The sequence below is a fragment of the Cydia pomonella genome, chromosome 8 (genome assembly GCF_033807575.1).
Source record: "Cydia pomonella isolate Wapato2018A chromosome 8, ilCydPomo1, whole genome shotgun sequence".
NCBI lineage: Eukaryota > Metazoa > Arthropoda > Insecta > Lepidoptera > Tortricidae > Cydia > Cydia pomonella.
The window spans coordinates 4,216,868-4,238,614 of NC_084710.1; the positions used below are offsets into that span (position 1 = coordinate 4,216,868).

Here is a 21,747-nt window from a genome sequence, read left to right on the forward strand (position 1 = left end):
TGTGGTGACCTCCATTGTCTTATGTGCTCCGTCTAATAGTTGAGTTATGTGGGCCTTGTACAGAACTATAACCGTTGATTGCCTTTATGTCCTGTTAATAACGTACACAGATGGCCAGTTAACAGTGTAGTACTAGACGTAAAGGCTTACGAAATATTAAAAATATGATTTAAAGTAAAGGTCGTGACATTGGATGTTATCCCCGTATACTTTGAGCGAGCGCCTTTCGAATTGTGGAGAGTAGGTAAGGAAGAGTCATTGAAACACTCCTCAGAAAATAGACAGTTAACACTATGAGGGGCCTTTTACAATACAAATACAAAACAAATCTTTATTAGGCACGTCACGTCACCGACGTGTCAAAACAAAACTGAAATTGAAATTTATGTATGTGCACGTAGGTCTATGTGGCTCTGTGGTCTGTGACGGATTAATTTCGACGTCGGACCTACGCTACGGTGCGGCTATATTCGTCATTGGCGTCAGAAAGGTTTAAGTAGGTTTTTTTTAGGTTACTCGTACAATTTCTGATACTTCTGTACCCCTAGTGTAAATTTGATCGACATCATAACGTGACGAACGCGTTTGCGTTAAGTCTCATTTTGTATAGGATTTTGAGTTTCCAAAACGTCCCGCTTGGCGCGCTCTTTCTAAATCCAATACAAAATGAGACTAAACGCAAACGCGTACGTCACGTTTCGAAATCGAATTTATTTACACTAGGGGTACAGATCATGATTCGCAAATAAACCTGTAGACCAATAATATAAACACATAAATCGTTTGTTTCCGTGCCTATGCGATCTTTGTGAAGGGTCGGGTTGCCGTTGACCCATATTCGGAACCGGTTTCGACTTGTTTTGAGAGTGGATTCCTCGTCGGGTCGTGTGAGCATCAAGTTAGATAATTATAAGGCACGTATTAAAAAAGGCCGATACACTGCGGGGTTCCTCTGTATATTTAAGAGGAAAGGAGACGGCCGCTTCTCTCTCCATCGTATTTTCTAGGAAACGTTAGAATCTGTCATACTGCGTCAGTCAACCTCAGTACTTATTCCTACGTTTCCATGAAAATACGATGGAAATCTAGTAATCTGAATATGTACATACATATAATATAATAGTGTCAAAATATGTTCAATGATCTTAATAATCTTAATATCCACAGAGGAAAATAAAGACACGTTTGTATGATAAAACCCCGTAACACATTCGCCGCTCAGCTACGGTCGTAGCGCTACATCGTAGCCGATAACATGGATTTCCCGGCATGTAGCGGAAATGCTTCGTAGAGGCAAAATGACAATGTGTCGTGATTAGCGCTGAATGGGTTAAATAGAGTACTTACCTGCAGTGGTATCCAGAATAAGCTACCTACGTGCATGTTTTTTTTAAATGTCTTTTGATTTTACTGCCCATGAGATTTAAATGTTCATGATTTTTATATTTATTCTAAAGTGCAATATATGTACACGCCTCTAAGACATTGACAATAAGGTTTTGACTTGTAAAGATGTTTGTGTATTCGACTGTACACACGTGCTATGTATAACGAATTAACGATGTAGTGTATCTTAATAAATACGGCGACGTATTATGGTCTTATGCGGCAAAAACCTGAAGAAATAATTACATATTCGAATTGGGAATCTCATCCTTTTTAGGAATCTTTTAACCGTTCAGTGTTTTGACAGGTTATATATACAAAGTAAAATAAAGGCACGTAATAAGTACCTTTAGTAAATATAATAATCGCAATTAAAATAATTGACTGATGGTACATGATCCTTATACGATTCTTGTAATGCACAACTGTCAATCTACTGACATGGTGACATTTTGATTGACAGTGATGATATGAAGTTTATTGTCGATGGTTCCTAATTTCGGCTAAGTGTTAATTAAGTTATTAATGAAATAACATATAAAACAATCCCTTAAGATTAAAAAATAATGTAAATATATCGGCATGTTTTTCTATATGCCTAGGTATACTCGATATAGATAAAAAAATGTTTCTGCAACTAGCAAGATTGCGACAATCTTTTGTTTTGCCGCGAAAATTTCCGGCTCTGAGGGCCTACCGCGAACCACGTTCCACGTGTTGCCTCTCTGTCGCACTTGTAAATTCGTACGTAAGTGGGACAGGGAGGCAACACGTCGAACGTGGTTCGCGGTAGGCCCTCTGGTTATTATGTTTAAATTAAATCAATTGCAAACAGCTAATTATTTTGATTTCGATATGCAATTTAAATAAATAGTGCGTGTTAAAATTTTGGTATTGTGCTGGAATTTTTATATTCATTTTTTTTATTTGGTAAATGTAGGCAATCAGTTTGAATGGCAAGTAAATTTATGTACCAAAGTTTTTTAAAACGCATTGTCTCCGCTTGAAATTCTAAGATAAAGTACACACACATCATACAATAACGTCTATGTGCTTTAGATGCCTAAAAACTACAATATTTATGACAAAGTCTTTATCCTAAGGAATGATCGAGTCCTTTTAAATTGCACTGCACCGTTACAGATTCGAATCTATTAAGTCCCTCGAGAAGGGCCTCAAGATTGCTAATTAAATTCATGGCAGCCGTAATATGATCCAAAAAAACGCTGCGACATTATAAGAGGAAAATATATCACGTAAGTGTCCATAGAAAAAGAGAAAACTTTTTTCCACGTCTAGTATCACGATTTTTTAGTATGTTATTGACACAATGAATAACTTCCTTTTTTTTTCAAAATTGCAATTTAAAGCGAAACCTATAAACTTAGAATAGATTATGCTGAAGCGATCGACATCAAAATCAAAGTGGTTTGTTAAGAACTCGGTTTGTAGGTTTTTCTTTTTTTAAATTTTTTTGTTTTTAAGCGAAGCTTATAAACCTAGAATATATTATGCTGTGGCGATCGAAATCAAAAATTCAAAGTGATTTGTTAAGATTTAGTTAGTGAAAAACGTTTTCTCCTGAAATGGAATTTCATAGAAAAAATACTGTTATTTCGCTAGGATCGCAATTATCGCAAAGCTATTCTTCCCTCTTAAAAACTCCTAAAAACGTTTTCTGAACCTACTGTACATTTAAAGACTTCTTTTAAGCGCTAATTCACGTAAAAACGTTTCTAGTTCTTTAAATTTAGACTTTAAAAACTCGAGTTCCTAGACTAATGAGAACATAGTCGCACGCGACTGCTAAACAGTAAACAATTAAACATCGTATATCGTTCAGACAAAGTCATCTATTGTCATCCACATCCCTATTAGCATGCAACCGCCGATTGCATCCGCTAACCGATCCACGTACGCCCCACCCATCATTCCACAGAACGTGTCGATCGGTTCACTTCTATTTTAAGAGTCGATGAGCACAAACTCACTTTCTATCGTGTTTTAATTGTTATGTGCGCGGACACATGCAATTTTACGTGCGGCAATGTTGTTCGTCATTTACATTGCCCGCAATTTTTTTATTAGTAGTCAGGGCTGACAATGTTGGCATATTATGAGTGCTTATAAGTCAAAATTATGACGATTAAAACGAACAAATAAACAATACGAAGAGATTTTTTACTTTTTCAAATAATTTCATTGAAGTATCATTTCATTTATTTTTTATATTAATATCAGCTGTTTTTAACTTTAGGCATTTCTGTTTACTTACATTTTAGCTGTAACGTTTTGTAAGCCCACCATACAAAATTTTCCTATTTTTGGTTTGAACCTTGTTGTATAAGTAAATTAGGATGAATTTCGTTGTATTGTTGGTTCATGCCCTCTCGCACATGAGATCTCGCACTGTGCCCAGCAGTGGGACGTATATAGGCTGAATTATTATTATTATATATTTTGGTTCATGAAAGATTCTAATTAGATTGCAATTTCAACAAAGATGTACATTGACCCTTAAGAGTTTAAGTTATTATAGTATCTTTTTTCTTGACACATTAGATTACCTAGAGCTGATATACCTAATTAATAAAGTACATCCAATAGATATTCAAAATACTGGTTATAATATAGGGGTCATCCATTAATTACATCACACGAATTTCTAGGTTTTTTGACCCTCTCCTTGTTACACTTGGTCACATTTGGCAAACCGCTCCCCCCCTGGTGTGACGTTACATTTTTCGCATTTTTTTTTTCAACAAAATCGGCGAATTGAATTTGTTAGCATTAATATTTTATCAAACTATTTTGGACAAAAGAAATATTAGTAATTATAACACAAAACCGACTAGGAAAGAAAATTAATCGCATAAAACGAGTATCGTTCTAAAAACTCGTTATTTAACTGTACAGCGATTAATTTTTCTTTAATAAATACTGGTGAAGTTAAAGTGACGTCACAAAGTTTGTAACTCCCCCCTCCCCCTTGTCACGAGATGTCACACTCCCTCCCCCTAAAGTATATTAATGGATGACCCCATATTTTTCAATAAATAAATAAAGAAGTTTAAAAAAATGGTCTGTTTGCGTGCAGCCCTGAAATGCTATTACAATTAATTGCAAATTTGTTTCAACCGAATTGTGTAGAACAGTTGTACATTTGCGTGCTACATGTACCTACACATGTAAAACACCATCGGCTTCACAGTACTGACCAATCTAACACCTTGTTACACCGTGATAAGGTCTATAATTGTCATGTTTACATTCGTACATCAATTAACATTTTCGATTGATATTCTTCGAGCGGCCGATGATTGAACGGAGAATATTAGATTCGTAACGTGGCTTATGATTTCGTATTTAGTTGGATAACTGCGCGTAACCCGCTGGTTTCACTGTGTTACGCGAATTTTATTATGGAATACAGCTGTCAGTACACTCGGATTCGGACGCATAAGTAGTGTCAATAGAAAAAATTGATATGATTTTATCAATAGGTAGAAACATCGCTGTAATCAAGAAAACTTGTACCTCCTTTTTATCGATCTCGAGAAAGCGTTTGACCGAGTTCCCAGAAAGTTGGTCTGGCAGTCCCTACGCGCTCAAGGTACCCCTGAAGCGTATATCACTTTAGTTCAGGATATGTATAATAGGATCTTCACACAAATCAAAAGCCCAGCTGGATTGAGTGGCCCATTTCAGGTTGGAGTAGGCGTACATCAAGGGTCAGCACTTAGCCCGCTGCTCTTCAATCTGTCAATGGACTACATAACACGCAGTATCCAGGCGCCAACTCCGTGGTGCATACTATATGCAGATGATATTGTGCTGATCACCAAACGCGCCTCTGAACTGCAGGAATCTCTAAACAAGTGGCTTAAAGAGATCGAGCGTCACGGTTTGCGCATCAGTAGAACGAAGACTGAGTATATGGAGTGTGACTATGAAGGAACGGAAGATACCAACTGTGACATACTCATAGAAGATAAGGTATTGCCGAAAGCATCGCACTTCAAATACCTCGGCTCAGTTGTGACGGCAAACGCAAACGTAGACAATGATGTCACCCATCGAGTGAATTCAGCATGGCTAAAGTGGAGATCTTTGTCCGGCGTTCTGTGCGACCCCAAAATGCCAATAAAGACAAAAGGAAAAATATATAAGACCGCCGTTAGACCTGCAATGATGTATGGAGCAGAATGCTGGACCGCTAAGAAAGTGCATGAACAAAAACTCCACGTGGCGGAAATGAAAATGCTTAGGTGGGCTGGCGGTGTCACGCGACTCGATAAGGTTCGCAATGAATATGTACGCGGCTCGTTCAAGGTAGCGGCTATTACCGAAAAACTCAAAGAGAGTAGAATGAGGTGGTATGGTCACGTTTTGCGAAGGGACGAAAACTACACAGTGAGGAAGGCTATGAACATCCCAAGCAACCCCAAAGGAAGAGGCAGAAGACCAGCAACCTGGTGGTCCTATGTCGAAAGAGAGATGAGGACACAAAACTTGACCACGCGGACAACCCAGGATAGACTGTCCTGGCGCCGACGTACGAGGAGGCCCGACCCCAGCTGAACTGGGAAATGGGATGGACAAAGAAGATCAATAGGTAGATGATTTAATGCACAGTCAGAATGACCCGTTGACAGTATTAAATTTTATGTCAGGCGAGGGCTTAATTAACACGAGTTCGTAATTCCTGTACTGCCCGTGGCACACACAATGTTTTTCTTCACACTTGTGGAGGAAAGGGAAAAACAACTTCACACAAAAGGGAAAAAATAAAACTCTTTCCTAATTTCGTACGTACATGACAGCCCTATAGGTCGTAATTTTGAAATTACGAACCGCATGGCCTACATGTAAGAACACCTTTTACGAGCAAGTGTCATGAAAATCTACATGTAAGTGTCCACAATAACGAAACGTCTTCTGTCGTCACTTAATTTACTTCTATTCAATTTTGTTGCATATACTTACCTTAGTATTATATCAAAAATGGTAGAAGACCGTCTTATAAGCATCCCTAGGTTTGATATTTCTTTTTACGTGATTCCTAACCGTTGCTTTTAATTTACACAGTATAAGATATATACTGTGTAAATTAAAAGATCGTTTGAGTATAAAGATCAAACTAATGTACCAGTTTTTTTTTTCTAAATCACCATCTAGTCCAAAGGCCGGGATAAAAACATTAATTAAAACGTTACTTTGCCAATAAAACCTTAGATTTTGTATCTCTTTGAAATTCGCAACTACTATTATAATGTTTCTCCACATTTATTACCACAAAAAAAACCCAACAAGTCATGCTCACTGTACTTTAAATGTAGTCTGATCGATTATGCAGAATAATGTACACGTGTGGCATCGTTAATAATTTAACAGAGCGTTTCGTGCGTGGGTTTCAAACCCTTGAAACGATTCGCGAACTGATGATTTGGAAGTAATTTGTTCATTGCGTTCGTTCAGTTAGAAGCAGAAGCGGGAGAGGTGTTCAAAATGACCTACACGCGCTCTTATTTTCTTGGCAATGACTTGGTCGTGTTCAGTTTATTTTCAACATCTTACCATTAGCAAGTTCTGCTGCTGACTGTTAGTCGTTTAAATGAAAGGTGATGTGCGTATCCAAACACGGGGTATTAACATAATAACATAGACACGCTCTATTTGTCGGTTTTGCATAGACAACGGTGAACTGAATTATGCATCAATTTGTTTTAAACAATGAAGTGCAAATTATCACAGCTTGGAGGATGGTGTTGTTGTTACGTAATTGGGAATTAATGTTTTATTCGTCTTGTCGAGATTCAATGTCAATATTACTAGCTTTTTTCGTATAAGTCTGTTCACGTTTTACCTGCACCTAATTTGCTATAAACTTGTTTCGAGTTTCAAGTCGTCTCGTTTGCGGCTTGCCTGCACCCCGGCCTGCACCTCTTCCCCTTCTGCGAATACCAGCCTTACCGGCAATCGAAACTTAGTGTACAGAAATAACCTTTTAACCGGCCTCTCACCAGACCAATAATAATAGTGTTAATAATGACGCCAAACATCCTTTCTGCCAAATACGTAGACAAACATTGGTACATATGTGTACATCTTTTGAACTGATAAAAAAAAGGCTATTGTTATTGAAATAATTCTGACTTAAACTTTTGATTCAAATTTTGAGAATTATGTTATGTAAATGCTAAAACTTTTTAATGATATTATGGCAGGTTTTGATCTAAGAGATTGAGACAAAGACTCAATATAGCAGATTGTTTCTACATCTACAATTAAAGTTCTTCCTAAAGTTGTGTGTGCGAATGCGAATTGCTGTAGAAATGCATTTTTTTTAATTCGATCAGTTTCGTGAATGTCTACATGTTACCGCTATCTATTCTTATCATTGCTTAGAGAGGTAGTCTAGAATAAAACGTGTCCCTTAATTTGACATCCAAAACAGATGACGCTGTACTGCGCCATATGTTTTGTGGTCACTGAATTGTCAAACGTGAACTTTTGATAATCAGAGTTACCCCAAAATGTGTGGAGCTGTATAGCGCCATCTTGTTTATCTGTCAAATTCAAAGCACGAGTCAATTGTTAGATATGTAGTAATGTGTCCCATACCCGACAGGGCGACGTCACGGTCACTCAGTTACTTTTAATGCTGACTGTATCTATCTACCAAGGTGTACTTAATAGTTAATATATACCTCAACTAATCGATCATAACAAAGGGGTTACTAAGTTTGAACCACATTGCAATCAAGGATGACCGGTCCAGGTCGCGTGAGGAAAGCTGCGTGCACCGACTGCACCGTTACGGTGCCGCGTAGACCATGTAATGTAACAAACGGTTCCTATACTTATTGCTCGTTAGTAGTAATAATAACCACATTTTATGGCAGCTTATTACTTATCACACCGATATTGACCTCCATGGATTCAGACATTTCAGACCTTTCCGGACATATTGGAAAGCAAACGCATGAGTTACTTTAGAAAAAAGCTACCGCAAAAACTATTGTCTAAATGCTTTTAACTATTCTCCAGAAATTCCAGAATGTACTCTAACATATTTATGTGTGAAAATTATTTAATTATCAGACAAAACAAAAAAGAACATTGGTAACAATGTATTAATAAACTTTTAAGCCATAATTGTTACCGCGGCCGGCAAAACGTCCCAGTTTGTCGCTTGCCATGAGGACGCATTGACAAGTTTTCCGTATAAAGATACAAGATACAAGCAAATCTCGTCCTTATGGCAAGCGACAAAGTTGGACGTTTTGCTGGCCGTGGTAAAAATTGGTTCAACAATAGTTGGGTGGTTTCATGGTATTTAATTAAGCATGATTTTTTAAGTGTTCTCTGGACTTGTGTATATATTTTTATTTGTTAACTGTTTACAATAGAATGATTTTTTTTGTGATTGGCTATTTCAAGAAGTATTATGCACGTATTTTACGGTTACATATGTACATTGTTAGAATTATCACACTAAAATATCCTTAATAAAATAATAACAATATATATTTTACATACATGTAAAACTACAAGTAACTGTAACATGGATAAAATATTCATAATTAGTTTTATTGCACTAAATGTCTTAAATAGAAGTTCCTAAATCCTAATGCAGTGACTACAAGATGCAGTTGATATTATCGTGTAAATAGTAATTCATCGAAGGCCAAGGCCATAATGATTACTTATATTATATATAAAACGTCATTGAAATACACGTTTTAGTCACACAGTTATGCATACCTATTAGAACTATTGTCACTAAAATGGGACTTCCAGTTGCAGTCAATAAGTCTTATTATCGTGTAAATAGTATTTATGCTAAGATAAAGATAGTACAGTAAGTACGCAAGTAGTATAAAATGGGTTGCACCATGCACAAACTACAAACTAATTAATTTAAAATTAGTTTGGCCGGCAAAGGTTGTATCTACGCTACAGAACGAACAGCGCAATTATATGCGTATGTGCGTTTTTTCTGCGTGCTACAGTAGAACTTTTAAAGAACTTGAACAATGAGGCAAACACCACGGAATCTAAATCATCAGTCTTGTATAATTTTATATTGTGTATAGCGTATTGATACAGCTAGAATGTGGATCAACGATCATAATAAAAAAAGCTCTTTCTCATTGAAATTGTATTCAGCTTGCACTGCAGCGCGCCGTGTTGAGTACGCTGGGTAAAGCGGATGACGACGAAACTTAACCCTAGCGAACCTACAAATAACTTGTTATGCATGTGTCATGACCTTTGGCTGTCACTCATTGGTTTCGTATACATAAATAGGCTTACTTTGCACATATTCAGTACAAAATGCTTGTGCCGCACACTGGTGAAATCCTGCCTTTGCACCCAACGAACGACTAGTGCGATTGCATACTCTGTAACTTATTAAAAACTGGTACCCCATTACATCCCCTCGGGTATCATTTCTTGTTTAAAAGTATCCTATATGAACCTTTGAACTACCCAAAAGAAAATATCCTAATTTGTAATGTAATTGAGAACCAAACATACAAAGTAACACTGAGATTAAATTTATTATGACAATGTGACATTACCGCTGTGACTTACGTATAGTTTACACTATTGCGATGTAATTGATTTTTCTCGTTTCCTACCAGCTTGTTTACGCTTTGAGCGGCATGCGTGCATACGTGCGTCGGTTTTGCAACGCCCGGTCGGGGCCCATCGGCTGCACTCACCTGCAGTTGCATAAATGCATTGCGAAATGCGTATCGCGGTCACTGCCGCCGCCGCATAGCTAAGGGCACTCGCCGCACCCTTCGATTCTAAACTTTGCTACCGTATCGCTTGTTGCGGTTGTTATAAGTACTTTAGTACTAACTTACTGTCATGCGATATACCGTGTGTAAATTCAATAAATCAAACCAGCCATAAAATTTACCCATGAATTAAGAAGATTTATAAAGTTACATTTAAAAAAAATACCGAGCAGCGTTTTACTGCAAACATGACATTACGAGATACGAGCTTTCTAAAGCATTGACAGTTACTATATAAAGCTCATACCTCGTAACTTGTGTGTTGCTTGTGTGTGATAATATTTTCATTGTATTTCTAAGGAAAAGTTATCTCAATATACTTCTTAGGTCCTATGCTAACCAAACAGGTTTGCACGTAGTGAATTTACACATTGTATGTCATACTTTTTTTAGTTCTAGTTCCTTTCTCTCGTTGATTTAATAATACAAACGTGCAGAAAATAAACCTTTCGCACCTTGACATTGAACAAGATTGTTGCTTTTGACATACTTCTGTTCTTGTCGTTTATGTTTCAAGTACGATTTTGAAGGAGTCGCAAGTTCAAGTCGAATACTTTGCCATTTACGATATTTCGCGGCCACGTTATTAATTGGCAACCGAATGATGTAATTACAAATACATAATATTTACATATCTTAGGCAGAAACTGGATGTAAACTAAATTAAAAAAAAAAAACTTTTATTTATGAAATACATTAGCAGTTAATACAATAAGTTAACAGGAACACAAGTAGCATTTGCAAACTAATCCATTCTGAGCGCGATGACTGCAATAAGTCCAAATTACCTACTTAGTTTGACTAAACATATACCTTATGCCTACGGAGTTCTTTCTTCTAATGCAGCTCATTAGAACATAATATGCTTCTGTGAGCGTAAAACTAGAATTTGAGAGCGTAGTCTATTTTGATGCTAATTTAGCTACCGCGCTTCGTCTTACTGCGACTGAAAGGTGTTTTGCTCTCACGAAATTGTTTGAAAACTTTGTATGCGTTATTTGCCGTCCGACGTCATAAATACTCATACGCTATTCGTGACGTTTTACTGAGCTTCTATTCGCTAACTAGTACACACGTAAGCGCATTTTGTACTTATAGAGGGAAAGCTAAGAAACAGGAAATACAATTTTATTATGATAAAGCTTCGTAATAACAATTTTACTATGAGTAGTTTTCAAGATGCCTGAAATTATCTAATTTGCTCTAACTGCTTTTAAATATGTAATTGCTTTTACAACCTAGTCGATTATAATATATGGGGTTTAAGACTTAAGACTAAGGCCGTCACGGTTTCTTATAAAATATAACATCTTCGTGAAGAAAAAACACGAATCAGTCCTCGATCATAAGAATCAGCTCGTTAGTTATAAAGTCCTAGTCTACCTTCTGGTTCCAACCCTTCCTCACGAAGGATGGGTGTGTTCTCCTACCTTAGAGTACTATAAATAATAACAATCCTATAAGAATCTGTCCGGTAAGAATAATACTTATGAATGTCTGTTTGTTACAGCGCGTGACCACATGCGGGCCGGCGTGCGGCTCGGCGGGCGCCAGCGCCCCCAGCGTGGCCGGCGTAGCGCGCCGCCTCGCCTCCAGCTTGCAAAGCACATCCACGGGCTCGCTGCCCGATTACGGCACACAAATCGTCGATCCCTACCGCTTGCTGGAGGACGACCTTAACGGCATATACGAAGACATACGATCGGTGAGTACAACACACACAAACGCACTTTACTAACAGCAACGCTTCATAAAGGCATGCTCGTGCCTCTAGCCTTCAGACACAGATATAGACCCCTCCCGCTTGCTGGAGGATACCCTTAACGGCATATACGAAGACATATGATCGGTGAACACAACTAGCCTTGTAAGCAAGGAATTTAGTAACGACCTTTTGAACGTTCCATAAGAAGTACTCCTAAGTGCTTCCAGCCTACGAATTGCACAGGTAAGTAGGGTCCACTACCGCCTTCTGGTAGACGACCTTAACGATACGAGGATATAGGATCAGTTTGTAGCAACCAGCAACCAGGTCGATGTGGTACAAACTTCAGTATCTTCACCACACTACGAGTTTGTTGACGCTTCGTAAGTTTCCAGGCATGTAGAAATAAAAACTGAATATTAGTTAAATGTAAAGTGCGTGGGAAAAAAAGCGATGATTGCGCTTGACGTACTAAACCTGAACTTTCATGTTTCAAATTTTCATATTACCTAATGTGATGCGAGTGTGAAAAATGTGCTAATTAATAATAAATAAATAATGATTATTCTCAATAATAATAAATAAATATTATAGGGACCCACGGTAAGCCAAGAAGGCTTGTGTTTTGGGTACTCACGCAACGATATATATAATATACAAATACATAGAATACATCCACGACTCAGGAACAAATATCTGTGCTCATCACACAAATAAATGCCCTTACCGGGTTTTGAACCCAGGGCCAGCTTTATAGGCAGGGTCATTCCCCACTAGGCCAGACCGGTCGTCAATTACATTACGCTAAATACATTGATTTTTGATCAAAACCAGTTACATACATAGTGCATTAAAAATAGTTAGAGCAATATTAATTTCATTTAAAATGATTATCTGAACTGGTTAACCTTAAAGGCTAATTATTATTTCAAATACTCTTTTGCTGTAAGCTATGCTTGGTAGGCACCAAGGGATACTAATAATTTTATTAAATTAAGTCACTTATATATTACTTTCAGTCACGCATCCGTTAAATTTATTATTATACTACCTAACATCGAAATCCTTTTAAAACGTTCCGACTTTACGATGGCCAGTAATTCAGACTTTCGTTTTTACGACCCGTTTCATGTATGGTTTAGAACTCCTTTTTGTCTGTCGTCAATTCAAAAACTACTTAACGTTTTCCACACGTTTACAAGGAACTTAGTCCCGTACCTATACTACCGATTTCGTTGCGAACATAACTTTACGGCAATGACCTTGAGATTGATTTACGAAAGTAGTTTTAAGCTTTTTAATCTTTATATGTTGCTTTTCTCAATTGGCCCTTATGCAAATAAAAGAACCAACAGGCCCCTTTGTTGTATCGTAGTTTATCTTTTTAAGCCGAGAGTACATACTTAGCTACATATTATAGGCCGCGACTTGTTAATTAGATGACTGAATTCGTAAGTTCTAGAACGATGACGCTACACAAACAATATCCTTTTAAACGATACTCATTGTTTAATGTTCTCAAGCGACTAATTCGGAGTATAACGCTCATGCGAAAATATTTTTCCTATTTGTTTATCAATTTACCATGAACAGCCATGACATTACTGTGTAAACATTGACACCTTAATCGCGAACATTTTCACACATTTGCATATTCTAACGTTTTGTGACCATAAATAGGTATAGAACCTTTTCTTTTTGGTAATTTGTCAAAGCGGCCTGATGCGGAATTAAAATTCGTAGCGTATTTCGCTTCAACCCTCCGCGCCAAATAACTCTCGCACAGCTACCCGCTACCATAGGCCTGGAATCCACCGTTTTCGTATGCCTTGTTATTTCGCTGTAAATGTGCTGTTATTTTTAAGTCCCTTCTTTTCGATCACACTTTTTACTTCATATTTTCATAACACTTGACGAATAAGTTTGATTATGGCGAGCGTTGTCATTGATAGGTGTGTCAAAATCACGAAAAAGGTGTTCTAAGCGGCTTAATATTATTTCTATCCTATACGCACTCAGCCCCGAACCCACGGTTCTCGTGGGTTACTTAAAAACACTGTCAATGCTTTCCGATTACTACAAAAACACACTTATCACTTTATATTTTCATAACACACTTAATAAGTTTGATCGTAGCGACCATTGATCGGCAAGTGTCTCAAAGTCATGACAAAAGTACTCTATCGGTTTAATATTCTTTATCGGTTTATTTTTTGAACTAGTAACAGATCAATTAGATTCATTGTGTTAAGTCATCGCAATTCTCGCTAAAATTAAATGCAGATATCTAGTAGGTATTTATTCCTACTAGATATGGACACGAGGTCCAAGGAAGTAGAATGTCACCCCGTGTACGAACTACGCCCCCGTGCCAGATACCTAATAAATAACGGCGGCAGCGCACACGCTCAAACCTCCAATGCATGGTTTTCGTAATTCAAACAAGACCGTTATTTTAAAAACTGTCCATTCCCTTTCAATAACAACAAAAGCACACTTATCACTTTATTTTCATAACACAATAAGTTTGAGTGGTGTCCATTGATCGGCAAGTGTGTCAAAGTCACCACGCGTTAGCGCGGGCGTGGATTGTGCAATTCGCGCATCACTGATAATTATTTTGGTTTACGAAGTACTTACACTATGATTGAGTATGACTTGTCATGCGTGCGTAGTATAAACATATATATATTGTACTGGTTCATTCAGTACGGCCCAGCATTTTGACTAAAATTTTTGGGAAATTGGGCAGGCAGTAACTATCTATAAGAAAGACTCCGCAGTCCGCCCCTCCGCGCCTATGTTATAAGTATTTTTATTGACCTTAGATCTTGGTCGACAGTAAACACCGTATGCTGTGTTAGATTACATTGTATGGAGTGACCTCAAATGTTCGGTCTAGCTACTTGGAAGTCGAATTTGACATTTCGTTCCTAACATTATATTTTTTTTTTCAGAATCAAAGAAAAAATATACCTATATTTGCTAAAGAGCAAGTAACCTAGTTGCACTAGCAAAAACTGGGTTACGTGTTCCATATCATTATAGTAGTAGTAGTAGTAGTAGTAGTAAATATGCATTTATTTACATAATAGATATACACAGAGGTCTTACAATAACTGTACAGATACTAAATTAATAGCTAGCTTAAATCTAAAATAGACCTCGTTGTATCGCCATGCTGATACGTTGTGCGAAAAAGCCGCCAGCTCTTCAGTCACTAGTTACGTCAACCCGTCAAATGTATGAACTCGCACTTAACACTAATCAATGTGTAAATCGGGACACACGGTCAGTCTTAGTACATGAATTAGAATCAGATCACATAGAGACAAGACAGTAAAATGCGTTGTTATTTAAATCGGGCCTCATAGCTAATTCAGAGATAACACTATTGGGTTAGGCAGGTAAGCACGTATTAAGGTAGGCTTCTACTTGAAAATTAAGTGAAAAGTGCTGTTTTAAATCGTACGACAGATAACGATATGTCTAATCCTAAACAATTGAGGTACAGTCAAGATATTAAATATCGATACGGACAGTGCCGAAAATATGTACACACAGCTTTAATGTATGGGTAATAAGGTCGTGTATACATATTTTTGGCACTTTGTCCGTATATTTAATACCTTGACTGTACAGGTTGTCAATTGGACATCCAAAGAGCCTCGCTTACCTACTTTCCGTTTGGAAAACCCGTCAGAAACCGGCAACGTTTCTAAGCGTTTCCTACTTTGCTAGGATACCAGTTATTTATTTTCACACCACAACTGGCTAGTAAAAGTACTGGTATTGTGGATTCAATGTCGACGCGCCAAGGAATTACTTAACTGATCCTGTAGCCGTACCACGACTGCCTTACCAGTGTCAACTGACATATTCGCTAACGTCTGCGTAACTTACTTTAGGCACACGCTAGCGAATGTCAGAGTCAAACTGGTGGTAGCCATGCTGTTATTGAAATTGTTTTAGTTAACGTTGTTGTATTCATATGCAATGAGAGTAAATTACCTAAGCTTTATTTGTTCTTTTTTTTGAGAAAACCTCGTAGACCGGGATATAAACGAGTTTTGGGAGCTCGAAAACAATAGAAAAGGTAACCACGGTCCATATCCCGGTCAATATAAGTCTAGTGAAACTACCCGTGAATCATTCAAAACTGTATACCGTTTTTTATTCCCCGGGTATTTAACATTCTTTAACCTAGTTTAATTTAAAGCTAAATATAACTTAATTTAAAGCTAAAGTATTCAGGATATATATGAAATAAAAACACTTTAACTTCTTAAAAATATCGCAAGTGTTCAAAATTAAGAGCTTAAACCGAAACTAATTTAGTTGTTGCAAGGTCTCTAGAATTATTATTATTATTATTGTATCTCCTTGGATTTCACGGGCCTATAAATCCCGGTCTTTTGATAGGCTTGCGTGGGGATATAGATCCAACACGTAGAGGCCGCTTGGAGAGCTTTAATGTCATGTAGAACGCCTGCTGCAATCCGTTCACAGGCCCAACAATAGACACCCATGAACCGGTCGCAGCAGGCATTGGGACTATTGTAGTAAAAGTGAACAGTATAACGGTCTATGGATTGAAGTTTGGGAGGACAATGAGACTGGGTTATTGCAAAGAGGTCCGGACACTTGCCATAACAATGTTTTCACTAGTTATAGAGGCAGGCGGTGACTCGCCGCCCACTAGATGGGCCCCTGAAAATGCCGTCGTGAAGACGACCAGGAGCAACACCGGTGTGAGCGGCTCAGGGGTGTCGAGAGGTGTACGCCGCTTTCTACCCAGTGGCTGATAACAGCCACTGTGCCAACTCGCGTCTTATGCAAGTTTTCACTTCCACCCCTGGAGCATTTAGCTCTAACGACTCCTCTCTGGACGGCCAATAAAGGCAAGCCAGAGCTGAGAGTCCTGCGGGTCCCCTTTGAGTCCACTCCGACCGACGAAGACACGTCGGAGACGGAGACCCTGACCGACTCTCGGGAGTACTCGGGTCCGTGGGGTCGTTACTCCCCAACAGCTCGCCACAAGCTGCCCTGCGGATTTATTATTATTAATATTATTTGGTTTAAGACAAGCAGCTGATGCTGGTACGTCTAAATCAGAGTTCACTACACGATTTCACTGCTTAGATAGTCTGTCAAGATTGTTTTTAAATTGATTCACACTACAAGAGTTCACAACTTCAGAGGGTAATTTGTTCCAGGCATTTACTATTCGGTTTGCAATAAAGTTTTTGCTGATATTTGTTTTATGTTTTATTGCTGAATCATTACTGCTATTTTACTTAGAAGTAGATAGACAAGTGTGATAATAAAAATGGCCTTTATATTGCCACAATGACTATGAGTTATCTTCAGTTATGCAAACATAGTATATCAACGGTTTCGCCAGAAGGGCATAGTGTACTCTGCATGTTATTGCCTCTAGCAGTGGGGAGACGCTAGAGCGTTCTGGCATCCTCGGCTTCGTTCGGCTCAGCATTGCTTCGAGCAATTATTAGGGTTGGCGTCCGTCCCTTTGCGTGCTCAACCACAGATAAGATAATGACATTAATTTTGAAAACCCTGTGACGTTTTGGCTCCGTTGTATGACAAGGTGGTAAATAAAATACAGATTGTGATCGTATGTTTTGCGACCCAGCTGCTCGCTTGGCACTTGACAACGGAGTGTCGATTCGCAAATCATACTTTTATTGTGTTAACGTCACGAATCCTAAATAGCCGAAAGGGGTAGTGCCATACATTAGAAAGAGACAGTATGACTTGTCCCTGAATCGCTGTCAAACTTCGGCTTTATAGGAAGTGTCATTTCTGTACGGTAGTGCTATTATTTATTCTGTGCCTCTAGTATAATATGTACTCGTATACTAAGTGCAGCAATCGTTGATATTAAATATATTGATATAAATAGTTAAATTAATATTATCATTTCTCCACTATCTAAATGTTGTCATTTCTCCACTATTTAGCGATAAGACCGCCTGTTGTTACCTCTGTCTTTATGTATTATGTGTGTTTCTCTGTAAATATTATTTGATGTCGTGCAATAAAAACAGTTTGTATTATATATAGAAATTCGTCAACGCGTGTTTTCCTAATTAACGGTCAATATTTCTCAATGAAACTATGGCGAGGCGTTGAATGCACTGAATGCACATAATTTGTTGCCGTTGGCTTCTTCGTTGTCATACCAACGTCATAGCGCGTGTAACACTACTTCTATATTTATTCAAGGTTAATAGAAATGGCCAAATTTATAAATAGAATGATTGAAAATAGTTGTGTATACTTAATTCAAATACTGATGCGATATTAACTAAGTCTATTACGAGTGATTCAGATTTTTTTTATTTTAGGATTGAAGGTTTCTCAACTAAACTTAAACTTTTTTTACACGCCACCCAAAACAATGATGCCTGAAATACAGATATGATTGTTATCTGCCAAATGTAATCAATCTAATGTATTATACTTACATATAACTCAGGTGAGTAATTTCTCGAGACTGTAACGTCAGTTACCAATTCTTTCGTGTGTTCTTATATTAATTAAGCGAATTAAAGTGTCTGTATGTCTGGCGTAGCCCTACAGGTAGATATCTGGATACTTAAATTTGCTTAATTAATGTAAGAACACACGAAAGAATTGGTAACTGACATTACAGTCTCGTGGAGTTACCCAGGTATATAAGTAGTCTGTCTCGAGCTGCTGTAAGTCTTCTTCTTCGTCTTAGCGTTTTCCCGGTCTAGCGCCAGGGTCCGCTTTCCAACTTAATCTTCTCCACTTTGCCCGGTCTTCGGTATCGTCAGGTGTGAGATTGTTCTCTTCCATGTCCGCTATCACGACGTCCAGCCAGCGCTTCTTAGGGCCTTGCCCGCGTGATCTAGGGCCTTGGATAGTGAGGTTGAGGCATTTATTTCCGACGTAGTCTACTGGCCTGCGGTTTATCGATTAAGTAATATCTTTAATGTATTAATCAACAACATAATAATCTAACCCTTTCGCATATCATCATCATCATCATCTCAGCCATAAGACGTCCACTGCTGAACATAGGCCTCCCCCTTGGACCTCCACATGTACCGGTTGGAAGCGACCCACATCCAGCGTCTTCCGGCGACCTTAATAAGGTCGTCTGTCCATCTGGTGGGTAGTCGTCCTACACTGCGCTTGCTAGTCCGTGGTCTCCACTCGAGTACTTTTCGACCCCATCGGCCATCTTCTCTGCGTGCAATGTGGCCTGCCCATTGCCACTTCAGCTTGCTAATCCGGTGGGCTATGTCGGTGACTTTAGTTCGTCTACGGATCTCCTCATTTCTGATTCGATCGCGTAGAGAAACTCCGAGCATAGCCCTCTCCATAGCTCGTTGAGCGACTTTGAGTTTTGAGATGTTTTGGACGTGTCTTTGGCATATACAGCAATTAATTTCCTTAAGTCACGGAATTAGCAAAGTCGCAGCTGCGACGCAAACATTAACCCAAATAGTTCCGTTGGCCGTGTTGTCAATCGGCAGGCGAACCTTTCTTACAAAATTATATATTTGAATTGTTAATTGTGCGAAGCAGCTCATGGGTGTCGTTCTATCTAATCGCAGACGAGACGAATGCTCAGTTAGACCAGCATATTATATTATCTTAAAAATAAAGGTTACAATTTTCACACATCCCACAATTTTCTGTACGGTGGAACTATTAATTAACTTAAAAAAAAACTGTTTATTATACTAAGCAATATATTTTTTTTACAAACAGAGTACTTAGCGTAATCTACATTCTTATACCGTGTATCCTTAGCCATTGGACAAACCCTGAAATCCCACGTAGGGTTACTTCTCAGGAATTCTCTAACGTTAATATTTTTTTAATTAGAACAGAAGAAAAAAAAATCGAACAAAAGTTATTTGCAATAATCGACAACAAAAAGAAACACTGTATCCATTTAACCATTGGCAGTGTTTTTGACAATTTGTTCGAAATATTTGATAATGATGGCATTTTTCAAAAGTCAGAATCTTATTAGTGTCATAAATAAAAAAGATAATTAAAAAGGTCGAAGAAGGTTCCATACTATTCTTTGAGGATATTACCTCAGGAGCTACTAACACATACAGGCTGCTCCAGAGTATAAATTCGTAATTTGTTAATTTCTTTGTAACCGCTACACCGGCTGTTATGATACGAGTACTTTGTACACTGGTTCTAAATACCCTAATGCATATGTACATTTCAGCTTTGGCCAATGGCTAGGGACACACTGTAGATTGTTAGCTAAGAACTAAGAAGTATGAAGTTGAAATTTGAAAGCACACGTTCCATTTTCTCAGACACACTTCTTGCACTTATCTGGGGAGTACCTATGTTGAAGAATAAGTGCAAAAAATTTCTTACGCGAACATCATATGGATAACTCCATTCTTAGCTTAGCACATCGCTGTTTATAGGACGGTTACAGACTAGCGTATTTTTCTGCACGTGTACGGTCGTTCCGCTTACACGCGCGTTATATTTCGCTATATTTGACATTGAAACAAAAGAAAAGAAAAGAAAAACGTAAAATAAATAAATGTAAATTCCATTGTAATTCACAAAAAAAAAAAACTCCTAGCAGGGCTGGTAACCCATGGAGTTTTATTACCACGCCTCCTTCGTACTCCCTAAAGGAGAGGTCATTTTAATATAAAAATTATTTCGTTAAATATAAATATATATTCAATGAATGTAAATACTGTAAACAATGTACCTACGCAAGTATTAATTTAATAAATGGCTATTCTGATTCTGATTCTGATATTTGACATTGAGATTATTTTGCTACATTTGACATCGGGCTTACATGACAACGATCTTATAGGCGCGTATAAATCGCTAGTCTGAAACCGCCCTTAGAGTGACAGTTAAAAATAATTCGACAGAGTTGTATTCTCAAATATCAATACACATTTGAGATGCATGTTTACTCTCCCAGTTGCCGATTCAAAAACTTTTGTTAACGAATGTCAAGGTCACTTTATAATGGCCATACGACCAATGGGAATACGGCCAGAGCTTCGACCCTGCATATTAGGCAAAGGCACAGTTCGCTTTTCATATTGACCTCGAATATATCTTTGTTATTTAATATTTAAATGGCTGATGGGCACGGCTAAAATTTCGATGCTGATTTGATTTACGCCACAATAGGAAACTTGATATTTCTGTATGGTGAAGATTCCCTTTAGGCTACAGCACACCGGCTGCGTGTGCGCATACGCGCGCGTACGCTAAAACGTTAAAGCCATGCCCATACACGCACACGTCAAGCCAGCGGTTTGCCGTTTCTCATAAGGATCTGTATTTTACAACGCCCACGTGCACGTTTACGCAAGTGCACATTTACGCACGTGCACGTTTACGCACACGCATACGGTGTGCAGTTGTGCACATGCTTTATCGAGATTGCTGATAGGCAGTTTAAGGATTCCTAATTCATGAAAAATATTGTATCATATGTCTTCTGTCTTATTTGATTTGATTATATATGTGCCGAAGTCTAGTCAAAGGTCCCACTTTGTCGTGATCATAAGGACGAGATTTGTTTGTATCTTTATAAAGCGTCCTTAAGGCAAGCGACAAAGTGGGACTTTTTGCTTGGACACGACACATATGAAATTGTATCTGTGATAAGGAACAAAATTATAACAATAGGACCAACACGGAAATAAAAAAAAAATGGCTGTTTCATACATTTTGGCTGGTCCGATGTTGATATTTTCTATGAGAGAGTCTATTTATTTTCGCGATTTCGGGGTTGGTCCCATAGTTAAGGGTGCTCGATGACTGAATTAGAAAAAT

General features: G+C 38.0%; 1 protein-coding gene across 1 annotated transcript in view; it reads left to right on the forward strand.

The window, feature by feature from the left end:
• The window catches only part of LOC133520400 (all trans-polyprenyl-diphosphate synthase PDSS1), an 87,390-nt gene that overhangs the window by 17,468 nt on the left and 48,175 nt on the right, over positions 1 to 21,747 (forward strand). Inside the window, exon 2 of the mRNA XM_061854791.1 lies at positions 11,710 to 11,904. Within this exon, the coding sequence (XP_061710775.1) occupies positions 11,710 to 11,904 (195 nt within the window). The remainder of the gene's footprint in view (positions 1 to 11,709; positions 11,905 to 21,747) is intronic.